The sequence below is a fragment of the Cyclopterus lumpus genome, chromosome 6, assembly GCF_009769545.1.
Source record: "Cyclopterus lumpus isolate fCycLum1 chromosome 6, fCycLum1.pri, whole genome shotgun sequence".
In the NCBI taxonomy this organism is placed as follows: Eukaryota; Metazoa; Chordata; class Actinopteri; order Perciformes; family Cyclopteridae; genus Cyclopterus; species Cyclopterus lumpus.
Genome location: NC_046971.1, coordinates 21,458,956 through 21,483,858, shown reverse-complemented (window position 1 = coordinate 21,483,858; position 24,903 = coordinate 21,458,956). Strand labels below are relative to the sequence as shown.

General features: G+C 40.4%; 1 protein-coding gene across 1 annotated transcript; it reads left to right on the top strand.

Annotated features, from left to right (window-relative positions):
* The first annotated feature begins 3,608 nt into the window (after positions 1-3,608).
* Positions 3,609-17,826, top strand: il34 (interleukin 34). The gene is made up of 7 exons (XM_034534888.1): positions 3,609-3,654; positions 12,370-12,473; positions 13,072-13,149; positions 13,517-13,594; positions 14,871-14,978; positions 15,224-15,407; positions 17,792-17,826. Exons 1-7 carry the CDS (start codon positions 3,609-3,611, stop codon positions 17,824-17,826), a joined length of 633 nt encoding a protein of 210 aa, XP_034390779.1.
* Positions 17,827-24,903: the final 7,077 nt, after the last annotated feature.

Below are 24,903 nucleotides of genomic sequence, written 5' to 3'. Positions count from 1 at the left end.
TAGGTCTAAGATTGGCTGTGTGCCTAATGTGATAATATTGTCGATATTAGGGGCATGTCTGTTATCCATATGTGCACACTGGGAGACAAACATTGGTCAGAGTTGACAATGTGCAAGTTCAAGCTTACTGGGAGTAGTGACTGTATCGAGGATGGGTGGATGTGTCTTCTGTGTTTCTTGCAGATATGTATGCAGATTGGAACATATGCATTGATGCTGATGCTTAATGAATAGTCCAGTTTAATTAGTCCTGGTATGTACGGTTAACGCTACTGCTGCCAAAGATGTGGACATGATCGAAGCAGTCTGGTTAGAAAACCCCCCACAAAGCCTTGATCAGTGATTTTGTCGTATCTTTCAAGCGGCAGTGATGTTGAAGAATGACGATGAAGGAATCTCCGCGGACACTGTTCTTTCTGGTATAATAAAGTTTATTACAGACAGGAATCACAGTCAGGACGAGCGTCTAGATCGCTCGGAGAAACAATATGAAGTTCTGCTGGACAATGCAAAGCAGGTCAGTTATATAGGCCCAAAACTGCTTTGTTAAGGAATACACAAAAGTCAACAGTTCCATCTTTTTATTTGTATAGCCTACTTTCTAGGTTGTGACAGCACATGAATAAATAATTTAGTGATTTATTCATATAGATAAGCCAGCATCTCCATATGGAAGTTTGGAGTAAATTAGTTTAATCTCAGATTTACTAAGAGCTCTGCTTAATCTGAAATCTTATTGTAAACCTAGTTTTGATATAGTTGACTAGAACTAATCATAGATTAAAATAATCCTTCAACCCAGTCTAAATGATTAATTATGAATACTGTATTACTCATTTTCCTCTTCATATTCCAAAACCAACTCTATTTCTGAGATGTTTAATTGTTTCGCCTTCATCAGAAGTTACCATTACCTTCTATAAATTAGGTTATAGTAAATCATTTTTAATGTAGCAGGCATTCTTGAGGTTTACCAACCAGTTGAGTCTTTCTGGCATCAGTGCTTAAGATTCCCCAGAAATGCTGAGCTTGTGCTGTAAAGTTGTTCAGTTGATTCAAAATTAGGTTTTACTAACAATTTAAACTGATGTTGAGAGTGCACTCATTTTGGAGTTAAACAAGAAATTAATGCATTTGGTACTAAGAGGAAATTTCAAGGAGAACACCTCTCAGCACCCATAAACCTTGTCGTCACAATCAATTTACCAAGCAGCATCACAGGATCCAGCCTGGAAAGCGTTAAATCTGTTTTAGAACAAGACGTGTGTTGTGTGCCTTCTTCCAACCTTAGCCTCCACCAGACTTCAGCACTATGTCAAACATTTCGGGATGACTATGCAACTCTCCAGCCAAAGATCGAATTTTGACATGGCCAATAAAGCTGATTCTGATTTTGAGGAAAATCAGCCATGCGAGGTTCCATCCATTACAGTTATGCAGATATTTGAAGACGGTTTACTGAGATAAGTGGAGCTCCAGTCCGGTTCCATCCAGGAGTTCTCATAGTTTTGATGAGTCTGTACCAGTTTAGGCAGCCAGCATATGATAAAAATCTGTATTTAGCCAACGGAAGTTGTATCAGGTAGAAAATATCAGATTGGAGCATCCCTATTAGCACATGTAACAGGCACGGATTCTCATGTATAGTATTGATGTTTCATGAAGGTACAGACATTGCATACGGAGCTATGAGCAGCTCTGTTCATAAGTCAGCTAATTAGAAGATGACATTTGAAGGATTTCTCAAACTGAAAAGGGCCTACAACTGTTTTTATAATTAAACACATACACTTCAAGGGACTAGTGCAATGTTGTTTAAGTGACAGAACTGTGCAATATGCCTGCTCACATCAAAGCTATCTCAGGGAGAGTGCGGGGTTTGATTTATTATACGCGACTGGAGAGCGACACCAGGCTGGCATTCCAGTTCTAAGGCCCTCACCCTAAGGTGCATAACCTCCACTTCTAAATCCCGATTCCTCACATCCATCTTTCTAATGCGATGTCTGCTGGAGCTGATCAGCTGACATCGCCGGCGTAATTGGAAGCTTAGGGAAGCGTGTGTGACGGACGGCACAGATCTAGGAGCTCCACATCAACTTCCTTTGACCCCTCTGCAGTGAACAACCCACTCTCCCCGAGCTTCTTAGTCACGATCTGTCTCAGTTACTCTTTGTTTATGTTCAAAAGTCTTTCCAATAGCCCAAAATGAACCAACTCTCCCAATCAGCTGACCGGCCGTCAGGCCAGCATTGGCTTACTCAGAGCCAGGCCACTAACATGGCTGAAAACAATATATATATATATATATATATATATTGATAATAATGTTATCCTCATACTCAGGTGACCATCTGATATTTACCATACAAATATCATGTCTTTATCCATTTGCAAATACGCTATAATTCTACAAACTATCCAGTATGTGTGTGTATATAAGTGTATGTGCATCTCAATCGGATTTGAGACTTTGACTCAGCCACTCCAAAACCTTAATTTTACTCTTTTTGAGCCATTCAGAGGTAGACTTGCTGGTGTGTTTGGGATCATCGTCCTGCTGCATAACCCAAATGCACTTCAACTGACTTCAAGATTTTCTGGTAGAAAGCAGAATTCATGGTTCCATCAAGTCGTCCAGGTCCTGATGCTGCAAAGCAGCCCCAGACCATCACACCACCAGCGCCACCATGTTTGACTGTTGGTATGATGTTGTTTTTATGAAACGCTGTGATAGTTTTACGCCAGATGTAATGGGACGTACACCTTCCAAAAGTCCAACTTCTGTCTCGCCAGTCCACAGAATATTTGCCCAAAAGTCTTGTGGATCGAGCCTTTGTGTTCTTTTTGGTCAGCAGTGGCTTTCGCCTTGAAACTCTCCCATGGATGCCATTTTTGTCCAGTCTCTTTCCTATTGTTAAATCATGAACACTGACCTGAACTTAGGCAAGTGAGGCCTAAAGTTATTTAGATGTTGTTCTGGGCTCTTTTATGACCTCCTGGATGAGTCGTTGATGCGCTCGTGGAAGGCCGGCCACTCCTGGGAAGGTTCACCAATGTTCCAAGTCTTCTCTATTTGTGGATAATGTCTTTCACCGTGGTTTGCTGGAGTCCCAAACCCTTTCCAGACTGATACATGTCAACAACTGTATTTTGTATTTACTTAGGTTATCTTTGTCTAATATTACAATTTGTTTGATGATCTGAATCATTTAAGTGACAAATATGGAGAAAAAAAATAAAAATCAGGGAGGGGCAAATACCTTTTCACAGCACTGTGTATATATATATATACTTTTTTTTGTTTAACTGTTTGCTTATTTCCTTATCTGGCTCCCTGTGTCCTTTTTGTGTCTTGCTTTCAGACGGTCAGCAACAGGGAGACAGCCGAAGCGGAAGAGCCCTAAAACCCGGGATCTGTCTCTGCTGGCATGTTCCAGAAATGCTCAACAGTGCAATGAAGACCTGATAACCCAATAACTCATGAGTGTCCCACCGAACACACACACTGAAACATTGCAGACATCAGTGTCGTGTGTGTGGCCGGCCCTGTGTGTTTGTGTTTTAACACTGTGCTGAGATAAAGTCAACGACCTAAGCTCAAGAGTATGGTCCAACTGTCTACTTCAGTCTACCTGCTGGGAGGCCTTTTGGGTAAGAAACATCTGCATGTGTTTTGTGTGTCTGTGTAGTGGCCCTTCCCGCTGCAGTTGGTGCCGAGCTGATTTTTGTTTTTGTCCTAGTGTAAAAAATGTAATTGTATGTCTGAGTGGCTTGCTTGCTGAGCCATTGCAGAGAGATACATACATACTGTATGTATGCATGCATACATATGCACATGCATGTATGTATGCATGCATACATACAGTACATGCATACATACATGTATGCATACATACATACCTACAGCACATGCATACATACATACATGCATGCATACACACATACATGCATGCATGCACACATACATACATGCATACATACCTCCATACAGTACATACAGTACATACATACATGCATACAGTACATACATACATACATACCTCCATACAGTACATACATACATACATACCTCCATACAGTACATACATACAGTACATACATACATGCATACATACATACATACATACATACACACACACATACATACATACATTCATACATACATACATACCTCCATGCAGTACATACATACGTGCATGCATACATACCTCCATACAGTACATTCAGTTTCAGTTTATTTTGTATAGCCCAATATCACAAATTACAAATTTGCCTCAGAGGGCTTTACAATCTGTACACATACGACATCCCTGTCCCAGGACCTCACATCGAATCAGGAAAAACTCCCCAAAAATAACCTTTGACAGGGAAAAAAGGGAAGAAACCTTCAGGAGAGCAACAGAGGAGGATCCCTCTCCCCGGATGGACAGAAGCAATAGATGTCATGTGTACAGAATGAACAGCATTTAGAAAGTTACATAAACACATTACATGAATATGACAATGTATGAATGGAACTCCAATCCATGAAACAGAAGGAGGTAGAGAGGAGGGGGTGGGGCATCAGCAGGGCCAAGGTGGGAGGCCGGCTCACCAGGCATCAGACACCTCCAGGTCCAATGGACCCTACATACATACAGTACATACATACATGCATACATACATACATACATACATACATACATACATACATACATACACACACACATACATACATATCTCCATGCAGTACATACATACGTGCATGCATACCTCCATACAGTACATACATACAGGACATACATACATGCATGCATGCATACATACATACATACATACATACATGCATACATACCTCCATACAGTACATACATACAGTAACGATCCTTCGTTGTCCCTGTGAGTCTCGGGCAGGTACAAAAGAGGACAACAACAGGATTCAGTTCTTACAGGTTTTTTATTGTTCCAAATTTATGCTGTTGGTGTCCTTAATCCCGGTCGCTTCGATCAGGAGTCAAAAAGCAGTTTTTGATGAAGCTTCATTATATTTTTCCGTTACATTCAACCACCACACAAAGGTTCTCCCAGTCTCTACTGGTCTCCACACGTCCCCTCACAAACAATTGAGCTCTTTTTATACCCCTGGTGACTAATTAGACCAGACCTACCATCTAGAGGTCAGTTTATCTATCACAACATATGTACACTAAATATTTACACGCTTTTACTAACCCCCAAAATATCCATATTAATTTACCCCACATTTAAGAAGTATGCAGCTCAACGTTCATCTGATTCAAGCGCAGGTGACTGAAATGAAATTTGGATTAGACAGCAAAATGGAAAGTGCAAGCATTGATGAGGACGGAGAGGAGGGAGGTCTGGTGAGGATGGCCAGCCGGCAGAGTGAGCGACCATCACAGCGAGCCCCAGGCATCCACAGAGACCCTACGTTGATGCCTATTGCTGCAGATGATGACATTGAACATTACCTGACAACTTTTGAAAGAATGGCTACGGTCTGCCATTGGCCAAAAGAAGAGTGGGCTATACATCTTGTTCCTTTGCTCACAGGTAACGCATGCAGTGCTTATGGAAGTAGCAGAGTCTGAAGAGTATGACAAGGTCAAAGAAGCTATTTTAGGCAAATGAGATCACAGCTGAGACCTACAGACAAAGGTTCTGGTCACTGGACATTGATCATGGTGAAACACCACGTGAACTGTATGTGCGTTTTAAGGACATGTTTACCAAATGGGTAAAACCAGAGAGCGCCACTGTGCAAGATATTTCTGAGTTTTTTATTCTAGAGCAATTTCTGAGGACGGGTGGACACCAGTAGAACCTTTGTGTGGTGGTTGAATGTAACGGAAAATAAAATGAAGCTTCATCAAAAACTGCTTTTTGGCCGCTCGGGCATCCTAACACGTATACATACATACATACATACATACATACATACATACATGCATGCATGCATACATACATACATACATACATACATCTGCTCAGGTCAATTTGTGTTACATTATTAAATGAATTGTCTTACATAGGCTACTGTAGTATTGACAAATCATTGAAGATGTCTGTGAATAATTAGTGCGGTCTGAAATCAGGATTATAGATATTTCACCCTGCGATATCCAGTTTATTATTTATTTACGTAACGCATACGACACACTAAAGGCTATTGACAAGGCCATTGAAAAGGGAAACTGAGCTGCGGCACTCGAACATGAGATCAACGAGTCCATGGTTAGACGTTGGAGACTGCAGCAGGGAGAACTGGCAAGATGCAAGAAGTGCCACGGCTCGGCCGTGACACTTCTGTCCTTTTTAGTTTCCCCCCTGTGTCTCGTCTCCCCTGTTCGTTCCCTGGCGATCGCGGCATAAAAGAACATTGAGGATTTCAGAGGCAGACCATCGTGGTGTCTACGGTTCTTAAAACGAAAAGGCCGGAGCATCAGAGGACGCACGCCTCTCTGCCAACAGCTACCTGTGGACTTTAAAGAAACACTGTCCACCTTCACAAACGAGGAAATAGCCGAACATTTCATTGGATAATATGAGGTTGGATGAGGTTCCATTGACCTTCGATCTTCCTCTCACTCGTACTGTGAATAAGAAAGGCGAGTCGTCAGTATCTGTGAAAACTACGGGGCACGAGAAAACGCACTTCACTTGTGTTCTAAGCTGCAGAGCAGCTGCTGCTTTGTTCCGTTCATTACCGGTGGTCATTTCGAGAGTTTGTCAGGTACCGCTAAATTAGCGGCGTATAACCCGCGGCGGCTTGTTTAAGATTTAATACTTTTTTTTAATGTGCCCTTATAAAGATTCTTGTGGGGATTATTGAATTAAATGCAGAGCTATAATCCATATTCAGTAATTGAACAGAGAGAGAGAGAGAGGGTTGGCAGAGAGCATACAACCTGTCATGTCACTTTGTAGTCTTCCAAGTTCAAGTGTCTTCAACACATCGTTTGCCAGATGCATGAGGAGACTTGTGAAAGCCGGAGATTATTTTTTTTCTTGCGCAGACACACTACTAATCTGTGCAAGTCTGAAGTGTTTTAAGTGGTAGGAGTTTAAGAAGATTGGCATCACGACACCTCAATAAACTGCCATGACATCATCTTCAATGTGACACTCACTGAAGCCATTACTCTTGTCAGCATACAGTACTTTCACTGCAACTGATCTCATGGAAGATATTTGGTGAAATGACGTGATAAAAAACTAACTGCTACAGTGTGGCATAGTATGTATTTTCTCCATCACATATTAAACGTTTATATTACTAAACCACATTTATGATAAAAGATTTATTTCTGGAAGGACTGTGCAATTATGGTAACTGTTTTTAACCCCACTGTGGTGGCTGGGGCGTGGTTAGGCTCAGCTGCGGAGGGGTGTGGGGGAGTGATTCAGGGAACAGGTGCCGGGAATAGGCCCAATTGGCCTCAGCTGCAGGGAATCAAGGCCTGAGTGACTTTTCCCTATATATGGTGCACACAGGTGGAGGCACGAGAGAGGGGAGCAGAGACACAGTCCGGACAATAAAGCATATTACCAAATATACCCTTGAGTTTGCAGATCCTTTGGTGATGGGGGGGAGGAACCTGCATGTGACAGCTAGGAACCTGTTACACCCACTATGATTGGTAAATGGGTTTCTCTACTTTTCTCTAAACATTTGGTCCATCTACTTTAAGCGTCTCTTTTGCAATGTAGAGTGACATGCAGCGTGGTCAACATTAGGTGTACTCGCTCATCTGACATATAGATGCAGGTTGACTGCAGTGCATGTATTTCAGTCAAAGAATGAATGAACGAGAGCAAAGAGCTGAACTTCCTTTCAAAGCTTCATGTGTATGATGCAGTTCTTAAGTTGAAGGTGGAATTGTTTCGTGTTAATGTTTTTGTGAGAATGAGGGTTGATTTAACCTTTTAAGCCCCATGGCGCCCAATTGGGCGCAGATTTACACATCATAGTTAGACTGTGTAAAACCTTACAAAAAACATGAGCTAATATATTGATGTTATACATCAAATTAAACAAGAAAACTTATAGGGTCAGATCAGTCTCAATAATTGCAAATGCACACAGAGATTTACAAATCTAGTAGAAAATCTTGGCGCGGCACGAATGACACGAATAGAGCGAAGCAAAAAGTTTGCCCGCAGTCATTCAGATGCCGTCGGTGAAAGTCACCGAGCTGTGTGAGACTACAGGTGATGTTATGTATAAATATAAATATAAATATATATATATAAATATATATATATATATGATATTAATGTTATGAACCCAAACACGATGGCATTAGATGTTCCGACGTTTGTGGGATGTCCACAACAAGTATAAAGCAGAAATAGTGGATGACTGAAGTTATAACTGTTTCCACGGAGTAAAGCCACGGAGATAAGCCACGCCCCTCTAAGGCGCAAATAAAGCGAATGACGCTCATGTGATTGGTTGAAAATGAGGGCGACATCTGATTGGCTACAGATAGGTCTGTTTAAAAAAAAAAAAACACATTTGCGGATCTAACCACGGCAGGGGAGTCTAAAATACACACACACATGTGAAGAATCCACAAACAAATGCAGTGCGATTGACAAATAAATGAACACAGACACGTCGTTCTGCGTGCATTTGTGAATCTTTGTTTTTTCATTTGTAAGTCTCAAAATCCTTCTACACCAAAGCATCTCTGAGATATGAGCCAAAGAACACAGCAACATGAATCGATTTAGCGCTTAGTCACAAATGTTGCTTATTTTTGGCTTTTTTTTGGAAAAAAATAATTTTTCTTCTTCTAATCAACAAAGACTGCTATATTTGGATGTATTGAACACCATAAGTAATATAAAAGTGAAATATATGGTTTGGTACATGAGAAAATTCAAATTGCCCAAATGCCCATTTCACCTAATTAATCTGTACTAAAACCTCTCTAACTATGTTCTGCTTTACTTTTGCTGTCTTTCATCTGTATTTACTCTTAACCAGTAACATATATACTAATATCTACACATCTGAACAGAAGCCCACATGTGTTACCTTTATTATAACACCAATATTATTCAAATGGCCTTTGTGGTTGCAGAGATACACCCTTTTTAGTTTGGGTATGATATTTCGAGCAGAAACCTAGAAAATAGCTTGGGGCTTCAAAGGACCTAACTCTGTTTCAGGAGAGTTTCAACTCCTGTAACAGTCAAACAACTCCATTCCACAACATCAGTGTATCAAACTCTTGCTGTTTGATCACCCACCCCTGTGATCATATCCCAGGGGCCAAAGACTTAGGCTACCTCCACACTACTACCTTTCTGTTTGAACTTTTTGCTACGATTATGCCTAGCTCACCGGCACAGGCTGCACAACGTTAGATGTCAAGGGTTGGAGCATTTGAGTTTCAGGAAGTAAAAAGTTTAATTTGAAATGAGGATAGTTGCATATCCTTCAGCCCATGTTTACGATCAGTGATAATTTCATTAGTACAAACTGAGTAAAAGTGGAGACTGCGTAACCCGCTTAAACTGCCATGATGCAATCAGCTGGCGAGATCTAGAGAAAAAACACACAGCCTGGTCTTATATTTTTATAATAAGAAGTGGTGTTTATTTTTTCAAAGAAACAAGCAGACACTCAAGCCTGTTATACAATGCACTAACTGGAGAACAATGTTTCTGTGAGTTGGCACTAATTTGCTCATGCTACAAATAATTAAATTGTCTGGTCACAGTAGAAATTGATAATCCTCCATCTTGTTAAATGAGATTAACTTTCTTCACCAGTCACATGTAAAGTTGCTGTCAGTTGTACAGAGCTGTGTCAACTTCTGCAGAACTAGCAACTTTTTCCACACTAAAATCATATTAAAGGTGTTGCTTAATGGCTCAAGCTGCTATTGTATGTAAACTGGGAGATAGATGGCTGCATTGATATGGATGGATATGAATGAACAGGCAAGCCTGAAGACAGATACAACTCTGTCTAAATGTATCTTTAACACATTATTTCATCCAAAGAAAAGTACTGATGAGATAAACACACATCTAATTATTAGAAACATTCAGTGGTAACTCTTCCTCTATAATGGTGACCTTTTTAAATGCGTTGTACCCCACATTGCTATGTTTGGTTTTAATGTCCAAAACCTGCAGCAAAGGGAAATATCAAAACTTTCTTCACCCCTGACAATCATGTGATTATGTAGTCCTCATAATTGTCTGGCCTTAAAAGCATGCTGACAAACTAAAGTGAAGAGCATTGATATTTATATACATTTATATACATGTCATGTTTTAATTACACTGGCATTGAGTACAGGTATATGTAATACCTCAAAAGATATCTCCCTAAAATCTTATGAACAAAGCATTACAGCCTCTGGAAAAAAAATACTTTAATCTCTCTTTCCCAACAATTGATTTCAGATGTCTACATCAGTGAGCTTTCTAGGAACACAGTTGGACATCGAAAGCCAGAACACAAGTTAATACAAAGATGTTATTTCCTGATCACAGTACCATGCACCTTTTGTTAAACTGAAACTGAAGCATACTGCAGGGAAATTGAGCAGAAATAATATGTGAGCATCTGTTAAATGTTACTTGCAAATTATTATTGTACCTTGATCAAAATAAGAGGACGGTATCTGGATTGTCAGAGAATCTATTATACCTATACATGCGTGACTTTGTTAAAATGTAAACAATAAGCTCTGGCTGACATATGGTCTTCTGTAGAGACAATGCAGACAAATGGGTTGCAGTAGACAACGGAGTCTCTCAATGATACAAACATACATACAGGGCCAGTGTTGCAGTCTTGTTACGCTGGGATGCTTTATGGTGTATTAAACAGTGCAGACTGTAAGGAGGGTCAATGATTTATGGCTTTTGTTTTACAAGAGGCAACCTCCTGGTCTGAAAAGTGAAGTCGTACAACAATGACTCAAATCTAAATGGATCAATTTAATTATTTTATACAGGATTCCATAATGCGTCTTCTTGCATATCTAGATGTACGCCTTGTTGGATCTGTCTGCTTGTCAAAAGCCCCTTTTAGACAGCCTGTGTAAGGGTTCGATCTTGGCCGGACCCAAGCGCAGACATTGGGACGGCAAGGTTGGGTGAAGGTAATGAGTTTTATTGACAGAACACTGATGAGATGGTAGGACAGGAGGTGAGTGCAGGCAGAGCAGTGAGGTGGCGTCAGCAGGAGTGCAGGCATGGGAATCCTGGGTAGAGGGAACAGGGGTTAGTAAGAAGTCAAACACAATGTAACGTACGAGCGTAATCAAAATCCTAGAGAGGCCGAGAGTCTAAGTACCACTGGAAACGGTGAAATAATCTGGCAACTGAAGAGAGGGAAGCCGGGGTGTTTGAACTGATAATGTGGTTGAAGACAGGTGCCGGAAGCCACGCCCACGGCACAAACACACACACACGTAACAGGGAACGAACAGGGGACACAAGAGACACAGGGAAAAAACAAAGAAGGACATGAGTCACGGCCGAGTCGTGACAACCTGTTCTGTATGAAAGGTGTGGAGCCACAATTGGGGGACAGAGTTGTTGTGACAGAGCTAAGCTGATTTCTGTGTGAGAAGGTATAGCCGGCATGGCATAACGGCAAACTATCTGTGTGAAAGAAGCTTATAAGTCTGTCTGTCTTTCTAATTGTCCATTTGTCTACCTGCAAAAAGGGCCAGAATATGGAAACATCTACACAAACTGAAATCAGATTTCTTGTTTTACAAGAAACCCATCTCACAGATGGATTGGTCAGAATTATCATTCAGTTTATACTGATAACTGGTGACTACACAACTCAATAGAGAAATGTCTAACAACAGGTTGATTTCACCAACAACTCTCTTATGCATAGAATCCAAATGTTTTTAAAGAAAGCGCAAGTTTTTCTGTGACAACGCCGTCGGTCAGGACAGTCATTAAACATAACAGTGACGATATTAACAAGCACTATCGTCGTATTTCAAAAAAAGAGCTGGACTCTTTACTGACTCAGCATCTGGTAAAAATAATGACATGGCTAATTAGACTTGACGAAATGACACAGACACAGTTGCCCACTTTCCCCTGTAAGACATAGGCTGCAGTATATTCTTTTCTTTGTCCTAAGGACTGGCCTGAACTCAGAATTCCTTTTCCGCAGTGAGGGTGTAGGGAATTAGTCAGATCCTAATTCTGTATTTATAAAGAACAAGGGAGTAATGAGACAGGCGACAGGTAGTGTGCTTCCTTCCTTCGTTTGACGGTATTCTTTCCCCCCTCCCCAGTGGGCAGTGTGAAAAGTAAGAATAAAATGATAGCGAATGCAATCTCATCTTCTGTGTTTTCTGGCTTCTGTAGGCCTGTTTCCGCTATCACCTGTTCTAATGGCCCCGACACCAGCCAGCATGTGCACACCCTTGAGGACGCTCAACGACAGCCTCAGCCACAGGCGACGGTACATGGTGAGAGAACAACGGCACGGTTGCAAGCGTGTCTCAGTTGTTTTGGAAGCAAGCTTAAATATGAGCATCTAGGGTCATTTTTAGAAGCTTTGTCCACTTCTATGGAAGTTGGTGATTTCTAGCCAACTGGACACATAGAGGAGAGAACAATAATCAGAAAACAGATAAACAGCAAGAGATTTTCCACAACAAATGAAACATTGTTTTCTGTACCAATGAAACTTAAAGGGACACTCTCATCAATTCTATTTGCCAGACTTTGTGCTCGCCTGTGAGAGAAGTACATTCTTAAATGTATTCTTTGCCAGTAATGTGAGATGCAAGAAGTGATATTTTTTGGGACATGTTTCACTGCAACACTATGTTAATGTCATATTCACCCATGTGGAACTCATTAGTGACTGCTCCAGATGAGTCATGTGATGATCATGACACATGAATGGCTTATTACCCTGATTATGCATTTTTTTATGTTATAGTTTTGTTCTAGTTAGCAAATGTCATAGTCAATTAATCAAAGAAAAACAAGGTATAAAGCTATCTGAGTTAAGAAATATATATCATTAGCTCTCTCTCTCTCTCTCTCTTTTCATTACAGAAGCACAACTTCCCCATCAACTACACCATCAGGGTTCATCATAAGGAAATCTTTAAACTGTCAGACATCAACAGCATGGTAAATTGACACCTATAGACACCTTTACTTTTCCTGTCAGAGGACAAGGTGGAGGAGTGTTCTCACATGATGCTTTCCTTGTGCCTTACAAGTTTCACAATGCAAGACTTAAAGTCTGACTTTATGAAACCCATTCTCATTTGCAACTCAAATACCAACACTTGGTCAGTGGAATGTGTTCCTTTATGTCACAAAGGTCTGGCTATGGGACTAACACAACTCCTACCTGAACCTTCATAACCTTTCTATATATACACAGTTTAGTGTTTGAATGCATTTATCAAACTTTAAACATTTTCTTTGTGTCGCACATTCACATCATCTGATAAACCTACTGATAACATTTATCTCCTGCTTAACACATCAGAGGTTACAGGTGGAGTGGTTGGATGAACTGGTTCTCCAGCGGTTGTGGTTCCAGGTCAACCAAGGCGTGTTAAAAAAGGTAGGAATATTGTAGAAATGCTTTTTATTTTTATTTTGTGTCATGTGTTAAAACCAGTCTTAGCTGAGATGTCAAAATGATTGTACCACTGCAGTATATATTGAGTGCAGTCATTGATATTTGTAACATAAAGCATGTGTTGTCTCTCGCAAATGTTTTTTTTAAATTTGTCTGCTATAACAAGTGTATTTAAATTGGTTGATGGTCATAAAATGGTTCACTGCACGGCACAAATCAAACACTGTTCGGATAGGAAAAGGGCCACGGTTGTTCAGTCAGAAACTCACTTTTGACATGCGATAAAATGCAGTTTTGAGTTGAATCAAAAGGACTAAGTCTGGATGAATCCTCCAAATTGGGTCAGAATTTGAAAACGACATGTCAGTCATTGACTGATTACGGGAACAGGCACTAACTGTATGCTGTCCAGGGATAAGAGCTTCAAGTGGTGCTGTGGCACCCACACATTTTGTATGTCAAAGACAGACAAGTTAAATTAGTGGGATGAGGTCCTTCTGCTCTCTCCACTCTGTTGGTGTCTCCAAAACCCCACAGGGCTTGAACCTATGTAATCCTTAGAATTAAGTGGGAACTGACTGCAAATAACCACCAATGGAGTTGGTGTAACTGGGTTTGGTGTTGGTCTCTCTCGTCTTCTCTCGTTCCGCTGGGTTCTCTCTCTGCTGGTTTATCCTGATGCTCACACTGCAAAAGCTAATTAATTCACTCGATTCATCCCAGTCTACTGCATCACACCAGTATAGCGGTTGACCGCAAGTAGCTAGTTTTCCCATCACCAGTAATCAACAAAAAGTTGGATTTCATCAGATTCATCGCATGTTGTCCAGTTTTAGGTTTATTTTTGTGTCTCTCTTATTTGTTCTGTATCTTGAAATTTGAAAAAGAAGCTGAGCTTAAGTAAAGAGCCAGCCATTTGCATTAGAGACAACTTATATGTGTAAAACATTAAAAATAAAAAATCTTTGGCTTATTAGAGGACGGCTCTTCTTTTTTTGTATTATGCTCATTGTATTAATTAAGAACTGTGTAGGATTTGCAGGCTCCACAAACTTTTTTCTTCACATTTTTATTAAATACATTTCCTTAAAGTGCATTAATGAATTGGGAATTCCAATCCCTTCACTGATCAAAGTTTTTTTTTCCCTTTTTTAATAACACATTTTGTCTAAATACAATGCGGAGAATGGAGAAGATAGTTGAGGGGGTTGTCTGCAGTCTTTAAGTTTGAGAGCATCTTTTTGTCTTGAAATTTCAGATCATCAGAGTTATGCCAGAGAGACACCCTTCACGTCCATACACCACTGAGTTGGAAAGACGCTTTAGGGATGCGGAGGGGGTCTTTGTACAGTCACATCCCACTGAGGTAAGCTTCAGTTCATTATTTGTACCACAGCTGTATTTCATTTCTTTTCAAATAAAGCACAGTGTAATCAGTTGTAACATGTGTCTTCATCGAACCATGTTGGCCGTGTTGTAGCAGCAATTAAAAAATAAAATAAAATCTCTAATCATTGATTTTCACTAGAATTCTATCCCAAAGTCAAACATTGACAGAAGGTCTCCCCCCAGAAAGCTTACTTGGCTGTCTCTCACTCACACGTTGTCCAGGTGTTCCAGCAGGAGCTTCCAGAGACTATCCAGGACACTTGGGATCATTTAACAGAAGAAACTGACAGAGTGCCAAAGTCCAGCTGGCGATTTGCTTCACCGAAGTTTCTCCTGGACAACTTCTGCCACACCATGCACTGCCTCTTCAGTGAGTGCTTTGCCAGCACAGAAGGGCAGCAGGACTGTGAGTATAACAAAGGAAACCCTCTGGTGAAACTGCAGTCTGTAATTTAAAATTTAGAAGATAAAATATGGTTTCTAATGTACTGTACTATAATAACAGAGACTAACACACTGGCAGTGCAGGCTGTGTAAAGAACAATTTAAAGCAAAGAACAACAACTCTAAACACCCCAAGCAGAACATTCTAATATGTTTGAGTCCTGATGGCAAAGAGTCCTTTTTCATGTTGGGTCAGCCATTGGCCAAGACACTGACGTCATTACATTACATTACATGTCATTTAGCTGACGCTTTTATCCAAAGCGACTTACAATAAGTGCATTCAACCATGAGTCCAAACTCAGAACAACAAGAATCAAGCAAGTACAATTTCTTCAATAAAGTTAAACTACAAAGTGCTATCAGTAAGAGCCATTTAAGTGCTACTAAAGTGCTACTACGGCTCTACCTTCCCTATTCAAGGTATAGTCGAAAAATATGTTTTTTGTTTGCGACGGAAGATGTAGAGACTTTCTGCTGTCCTGATGTTAATGGGGAGCTTGTTTATGATTCAATTCCAATCAATTCAGTTTATTTTATATAGCCCAATATCACAAATTACGAATTTGCCTCAGAGGGCTTTATAATCTGTACACATACGACATCCCTGTCACAGGACCTCACATCGAATCAGGAAAAACTCCCAAATAATAGAAAAAAACCCTTTCACAGGGAAAAAAGTGAAGAAACCTTCAGGAGAGCAACAAGTCAAGGCAGGAGGCATCAGACACCGCCAGGTCCAATGGACCCTATGAGACCACAAGTAGCCCCGCATTTAGTGAGCGCAGCTCTCTAGTGGGGAAATATGGTACTACAAGCTCCTTAAGATGTGATGGTGCATCACCAATCAAGGCTTTGTAGGTGAGCAGAAGAATTTTAAATGTGATTCTTGATTTTACAGGGAGCCAGTGCAGAGCAGCTAATACAGGAGTAATGTGATCTCTTTTCTTAGTTTTTGTGAGTACACGAGCTGCAGCATTCTGGATCAACTGGAGGGATTTAAGAGACTTATTAGAGCAGCCTGATAATAAGGAGTTGCAGTAATCTAGTCTGGAAGTAACAAACGTGTGAACTAGTTTTTCTGCATCTTTTTGAGACCAGGTGTGCCTGATTTTTGAAATGTTACATAGATGAAAAAATGGGGAGAGGTGCAGGGCCGAGTAAAATAACTTTACTAGTTTAACATCAGGAAGTTGCAGGTCATCCATGTTTTTATGTCTTTAAGACATTCTTGAAGTTTAGCGAGCTGGTTGGTCTCCTCTGGTTTGATCAATAGATATAATTGAGTATCATTTGCAAAGTTTATGGAGTGGTTCCTGATAATGTTGCCTAAAGGAAGCATATATAAGGTAAATAAACCTCGACAACCAGCGGTTGAATGACGACATGCGGCTATACATGTCACTATTGATCAAATTGGGGAGAGGGCCAGAGAAAACTACGGAGTCCGACATTGTCTTGGCATAAGCACACACCGATTCCACGTTCATTTTAGTGACCTCCGACCACCGCAGTCGGGAGTCATTACCGCCGGCGTGTATTATAATCTTAGTGTATCTACGCTCATCTTTAGCCAGCAGTTTTAAACAAGATTCAATGTTGCCCGCTCTGGCCCCCAGGATGCACTTAACTGTGGACCGTGGCTTCGCTATCTCCACGTTTCTGACTATGATCTGCCTCATGTGGGGTTAAATGTGTGGAGCAAACATGTTGTGTCATTTCTTCATGCCACATGCCATCAGCAACCAAATAGTGCCAGATTAGATTAGCCAAAACTGACAGTCAGGACAGTACATACCCATACTTATCTTGGAGGATGTTGTTAAGTGTCCATCTTCGCTCTCAGTCCATGCATTCCTAAGCCCAAGATGTAGAACTGTATTTGTCCCAAATTTCTTGACTTCACCTACTTTATGCTACTTTATTACTCTACTCCACTACATCTCAGTGGCAAATACTTTTGTACTTTTACTTAGGTGCCAGTTTATCCTCTGACCCATTGTGCTTGTCAGTAGACATTGGAACAGAAGAATTGAAATGCAAGAAAACTGAATTTGTTCATCAAAACAAGATGTCGTTTTTAAAATATATTCTAATCTCAAAATACTCCCAAAGCTTCATTGTGTATAAACATTAGTAACATTTTCTTCCTGGGGAGAAGTAGTGCAGTTCATCAAGAACAGCTGTAACTACTTTCACTGTGACTCCTAAAACATGTGAAACCTGAGAGTAAAGTTGTGCTTAAGTTGAGTACCTCTGAGTTGCCCAACGTTCAAATCCATAAAACATGCCAGTCAAACATATAGCGAAATGACGTGACTCAAGTTTCTCTTGTCTTCTTTTCAGACTGTGCTGTTTTCCATTCGAGGAAAGGCAGATAGACGGACTTGCATACCGAAAGCTGAGAAGAGGCCAGCGGGTCGAAGCTGTCCCTGATGATAAGGAGGGATTGGTATTATCATATCCCTTGAGCAATAGAGGGAGGGGTAAAAGGACAAGCCACACGGAAACAACCAAGTTCAGGTCTGATTTGTGAACATACGTCTTTCCCAAATCCATCAAACAGAGCTAAGATTGTCTCGATGATATGACGAAGACACCAACACTCTCCAACTAATATTGTATGCACAGCAACGATATTCATGGCGATTTAAATGAGCATATGGACTTTCTGCTAAAATGTAATAAAGCTGATTTGGGAGTAAACGCTCAAACTCTTAAGATGTGTTTCTTTCGGCGGCAGCTCAGTTTGATGCTTTCACACTTGGGTGTTGGAGTGTGTTGGACATCAATGAGCTAGAGCAAGCGCAATGAGCATGAACTGAACTTCAAACCTACAGGCAAACTGATTACTACTGTTTCCTTTGTTTAATTTTTTTAAATTACATTTCTTTTTTATTATTCAGTGAAACAAGACATGGCACGTGACAGCAAACATAACTTAATACATTAGGTGACATGGCAAGATTGAAACATGCATTGGGTACAGTGTAAAAGTAAAAGCTTCAATCCCAGGGTGTGGGGTGTGTGTATTGGAGAAGGTGCCGGGTAGTCTTGTATTATTTTGCATTGTGGAAAGGGTTTCCCTCCTTTAACCACCAGTGTCAGTTGTTGACTGCATTTCTTACCTGCAGCTTACATTTAGAGCGTTATTATCTAGATCTGTGCACATTGCATATCCAAAAGCTGTCAAAACAAGTTGGAATTAATTTTTGCCCCTTTTCGTGCATCTCTCTCCGTTTAAGTCATGCATTTTTATACTTACTGTGTATATGTTAGGAGTTGTTTTTTTCAATTGATTATTTTGATGACTCAATTACCTGTTCAAATCTTAAATCTTAAACAGCATTTCAAATATGAAGTGTGCTCACAGTCCCATTTGTTTGAAGTTTATATTCAGTTCCCAAATCTATTGATTCTCTCAATTGAGTTATTCTCCTAATAAATAGATTTGTCTTAATTATTTGAATGTTCTATAAAGAAAATAAGTGCAGTTTGTTGTGTGTTACAGTTTGCCACAGCAAACTAAATTGGCTTCTGAGGCTGGTTTGAGGGATTTTCAGTTCTTTTAAGAATTTCAGCTCTAAACATGCTAGAAATGAAATCTGTAAAAGTTTAACCGCAAACTCAAGATCCAAATCTTTTTAACTTTCAACAAAAATATTATACTTCTATGCAAATCAGTTTATTCTATTGTTGTTTTCTGTACGAGATTGCCTCTCAGGTTGTGTCAGCTTTACTGTTTTATTTATTTCCACTCAAGCAATTAAACTCGAGGTCATCTTGTTAATTTTTAGGAATAAAATACAATATATTCATACATATCACATAGATCATACTTTAGTTTAAGAGGCACTATGATTATGGCGTTCAACGTATAAAAAATAATGCAAATGTATGAAAGAACTTGCATAATGCTTTGTGCATGTGAAGGACACTAGGCCTTCTTGGAGTCTTTTGAACATCTGGGGCTCACGATTATTTGCTCATTACTTCACGCATGCAAGGTGGCGACTTTCAGTTATGCGTCCGGTTCAATGCCTGCAAATCCTGACTTGCTGGTTTAGTCACTATATAGTTTAACATTTCATTATCTCTTCCTTACTTTGGGCCAACCGTGTTTTATATGAAAGCATATTTCACATGCAGTTGTTACCATCGTGGCTTTCTAAAACACATCCAAAAACACATCCAAATTATTATTTTTCTCTTTCAACATAGGAGTTAAGAATACACTCATACTAAGTATTTCCGTGTTAAAAAAGTCATTACATGGTAACTAACTACTATGTTGTAAGATGTTTGTGTTAATCAAAAATAAAAGAAGATATACATTCAATCAAAAATCAACAACAAATAAAATATACAAAGTAGCTGCAGTTGTATTTTGCATTACATGAAAGGGCACTACACAATTTAAATGTAATGTGGTGTTTCACATATAATCTTCAGATATTTGTCGCATAGAAAGTCTTCCAAGGCTCTTTGTGTCACTCTTCAGGGGGAGAATGTTTAATGATTATGTTATATACACAGCAATTTCTTGAGAAGGAATTTTAATGAGGAAAGCTTTAATTATGTAATAAATTAATGACAATTATTGGTGCATTGCTCTAAATGCAACCCATGTATTTGTATTGTCCTTAATCACGGTTGTCTGTTTGTTAACCCGAAGAGCATTTGAAGATGTATTTAAAGATCCCTTATTGTGAACATAAAGTGCTATTTCCCAAAGCTGACTGCAACAACAGAGATAATAAATGTAAACACATGGATGGTGGTTGTCTGTGGTCTTTAGAAACAGTTTTTGTTTATACACAAGATATTGAATGTATTTATTTTTTTTAAACTTATTATTCTATGTGACAATACTTTAATGAAAGAAATATTAAATAGCTATTTTTATCAACCAACCCTGTGTATAGTGTCCAGTCATTATTCAAGTGAGTCTTTAAATACGCTGCCATTATTATTATTTAAATGTATCCAATTGTTTTGCATAATAAATGCAGGTCTTTAAATCTTGTGTTGGTCATATTATTTCTCTAAAACCTATAGTACATATGTACGTTACCCCATTATTTATGTGAAAACAAGTATCTGAAGGAAACTGGCTAGGGCTAAAGTGTTTGACGTGTATTCCAATTCTACTAGAGACTAAGCTCTATTTTACTTTCTACCTTTGAGGTAAATAGAGTTTGGTCCTTAATTCAGTTTTGGCAGGACACATATATCGAAAGACGTCCTCCTGTCAAACTTCTCTAAAAACGCCCCCCCGCTCATCCTTCTGGGTGACTTTAAGATCCAGACAGAGAAGTCATTGGACCTGCTACTCTTACTGTCTTCCTTTGCTCTCTCGCTCAGTCCATCCCCTCCTACTCACAAAGCCGGCAACCACCTTGACTATATTTTCACCAGAAACTGCTCTACATTTAACCTCACTGTAACTCCACTTCATGTCTCTGACCACTTCTTTATCTCTTACTCTCTCACTCTCGGGAACTCTCACCCTCCTCTCTGGCCTCGTCTGTTCTGTCAGCCCTCCCTTCAACTGACTCTTTCTCACTCATGCATCCTAACTCTGCCACAGACACTCCTCTCTACTGTGTCTTAATCTCTTGATTCTCTCTGTCCTTTTAAGACATGGCAGGCCCGCCAGTCCTCCCCGGCTCCGTGGTTGTCTGACTGGGTGCGTGCCGAGAGAGCCACTATGCGAGCATCAGAAAGGAAATGGCGAAAATACAAACACGCTGACGACCTGCTCGCCTATCACTTTCTTCTCTCCTCTGCCTCTATTTCTGCAGCCAAAATCTCTTTCTACCAATCCAGAATCAAATCCTCTTTCTAACCCCAGAAAACTCTTCTCTATCTTCTCCAACCTCCTCAACCGCCCCATGTCCCCCTCCTCCCTTCTACAAAGCCACTTTGTCGACTACTTTACAAACAAGATGGATGAGATACACTCTTCATTTAGTAATCCATCTTCTATAACTACACTTCCATCAACTTCTTCTTCTTCCCCTTCGCTTTCCTCTTTCTCCCCCGTTTCCCAATCAAGTTCTTACCTTGGTAACCTCTGCCCCCCCCACCCCTTGACCCCATCCCGTCTCACATTCTCCAGTCTATTGCTCCTGACCTTTTTACCTTTCTCCCCCATCTTATTAACACCTCCCTCTCAACTACTTGTTTCCCTAACTCTCTGAAGTCAACCCTCTCCTGAAGAAACCCACACTCAATCCGTCTGAAGTCAACAACTACAGACCTGTCTCTCTCCTCGCCTTCCTTTCCAAAACTTTCAAGCGAGCTATCTTTAACCAAGTCTCCTCCTATCTCCACAGTAACAATTCAATTCAATTCAGTTTATTTTGTATAGCCCAATATCACAAATTACTAATTTTCCTCAGAGGGCTTTACAATCTGTACACATACGACATCCCTGTCCCAGGACCTCACATCGGATCAGGAAAAACTCCCCAAAAATAACCTTTGACAGGGAAAAAAGAGAAGAAACCTTCAGGAGAGCAACAAAGGAGGATCCCTCTCCCCGGATGGACAGAAGCAATAGATGTCATGTGTACAGAATGAACAGCATTTACAAAGTTACATAAACACATTACATGAATAGGACAATGTATGAATGGAACTCCAATCCATGAAACAGAAGGAGGTAGAGAGGAGGGGGGGCGGGGCGCATCAGCAGGGCCAACGCGGGAGGCCGGCTCACCATGCATCAGACACCTCCAGGTCCAATGGACCCTATGAGACGTGAAGTCACAACGACTCCGGGGAGGAAGCAGAGTTAATAAAGTGCAATGGAGAGATGTAAATTCATCCATAAGGAGAGAGAAGAGGAGATAGGTGCTCAGTGTATCCTAAAACATCCCCCAGCAGCCTATAAGCCTATAGCAGCATATCAAGGGGCTCGGCCAGGGCAAACCTGATTCAGCCCTAACTATAAGCACTATCAAACAGGAAAGTCTTAAGTCTATTCTTGAATGAGGTGACTGTGTCTGCCTCCCGGACTGAAAGTGGAAGCTGGTTCCATAAAAGAGGAGCTTGATAACTGAAGGCTCTTGCTCCCATCCTACTTTTTAGGACTCTAGGAACCACAAGTAGCCCCGCATTTAGTGAGCGCAGCTCTCTAGTGGGTCAATATGGTACTACAAGCTCCTTAAGATATGATGGTGCATCACCAATCAAGGCTTTGTAGGTGAGGAGAAGAATTTTAAATGTGATTCTTGATTTTACAGGGAGCCAGTGCAGAGCAGCTAATACAGGAGTAATGTGACCTCTTTTCTTAGCTTTTGTGAGTACACGAGCTGCAGCATTCTGGATCAACTGGAGGGATTTAAGAGACTTATTAGAGCAGCCTGATAATAAGGAGTTGCAGTAATCTAGTCTGGAAGTAACAAACGCGTGAACCAGCTTTTCTGCATCTTTTTGAGACAAGATGTGCCTGATTTTTTAAATGTTACGTAGATGAAAAAATGCAATCCTTGAGATTTGCTTAACGTGGGAGTTAAAGGACAAGTCTCGGTCAAAGATAACGCCTAGATTCTTTACAGTGGTGTTGGATGTGAGGGAAATGCCATCTACAGAAACCACATCACCAGATAATTGATCTCTGAGGTGTTCAGGGCCCAGTAAAATAACTTCAGTTTTGTCTGAGTTTAACATCAGGAAGTTGCAGGTCATCCATGTTTTTATGTCTTTAAGACATTCTTGAATTTTAGCAAGCTGGTTGGTCTCCTCTGGTTTGATCGATAGATATAATTGAGTATCGTCTGCATAGCAATGAAAGTTTATGCATTGTTTCCTGATAATATTGCCCAAGGGAAGCATATATAAGGTAAATAAAATTGGTCATAGCACAGAACCTTGTGGAACTCCGTGATTAACGTTGGTGGTCATTGAGGCTTCATCGTTTACAAATACAAATTGAGATTGATCTGATAAATAGGATTTAAACTAACTTAGTGCGGTACCTGAAATGCCAATCGACTGATCCAGTCTCTGTAATAGGATGTCATGATCAATGGTGTCGAACGCAGCACTAAGGTCTAATAATACCAATACGGAGATGAGTCCTTTATCTGATGCAATTAGGAGGTCATTTGTAATTTTCACTAGTGTTGTCTCTGTGCTGTGGTGTTTTCTAAATCCTGACTGAAACTCCTCAAATAAACTATTCTGATGTAGGAAGTCGCACAACTGATTTGCGACTACTTTCTCAAGGATCTTAGAGAAGGAAGGTTAGAGATCGGTCTGTAGTTAGCCAACACCTCTGGATTAAGAGTGGGCTTTTTCAGGAGAGGTTTAATTACAGCTACTTTGAAGGAATGTGGTACATGCCCTGTTAGCAAAGACACGTTAACAATATCCAGCTGAGAGGTGCCAATTAAAGGCAACACGTCTTTAAGCAGCCTCGTTGGGATGTGGTCTAAGAGACAGGTAGACGGTTTAGAAGTAGAAACCGTTGAGGACAATTGGTCTAGGTTAATGGGAGAAAAGCTATCCAAATATACACCAGGGCATACAGCCGTTTCCAAGGCCACTCCTGTTGATGACAGATCGGCAGTAGTTGAGGGCAAGAGATCATCAATCTTGCCTCTAATAGTTAAAATATTTTCATTGAAGAAGTTCATGAAGTCATTACTACTGAGGTCTATAGGAATACATGGCTCCACAGAGCTGTGACTCTGTCAGCTTGGCTACAGTGCTAAAGAGAACCCTGGGGTTGTTGTTATTTTTCTCTATTACTGATGAGTAATAGGCTGCTCTGGCATTACGGAGAGCCTTTTTATATGTTTTAAGGCTGTCTCGCCAAACTAAGCTTGATTCTTCCAGATTGGTGGAACGCCATATTCTTTCGAGCTTTCGCGAAGTTTGCTTTAGGTCGCGGGTCTGAGGGTTATACCAGGGAGCAAACCTCCTTTGCCTCACTGTCTTTTTCTTCAGTGGGGCTATCGAGTCTAGTGTCATTCTCAGTGAGCCTGTAGCACTATCGACAAGATGATCAATCTGGGACGGACTAAAGTTAGCACAGGAGTCCTCCGTCACATTGAGACATGGTATTGAATCAAATGCAGAAGGAATTGCTTCTTTAAATTTAGCTACAGCACTGTCAGTTAGACATCTGGTGTAGAAACTTTTGACTAACGGTGTATACTCCGGGAGTATAAACTCAAAAGTTATGAGGTAATGGTCTGACAGAAGAGGGTTCTGTGGGAAGACCTCCAAATGCTCAATGTCAATGCCATATGCAAGAACAAGGTCGAGGGTGTGGCCAAAGCAGTGAGTGGGTTTCTGTACTCTCTGACAGAAGCCAATCGAGTAAAACAATGAGATAAATGCAGTACTAAGGCAATCATTATCAATATCCACATGAATATTAAAATCTCCTACAATAATAACCTTATCAGTTTTAAGGACTAAACTTGATAAAAACTCAAAAAATT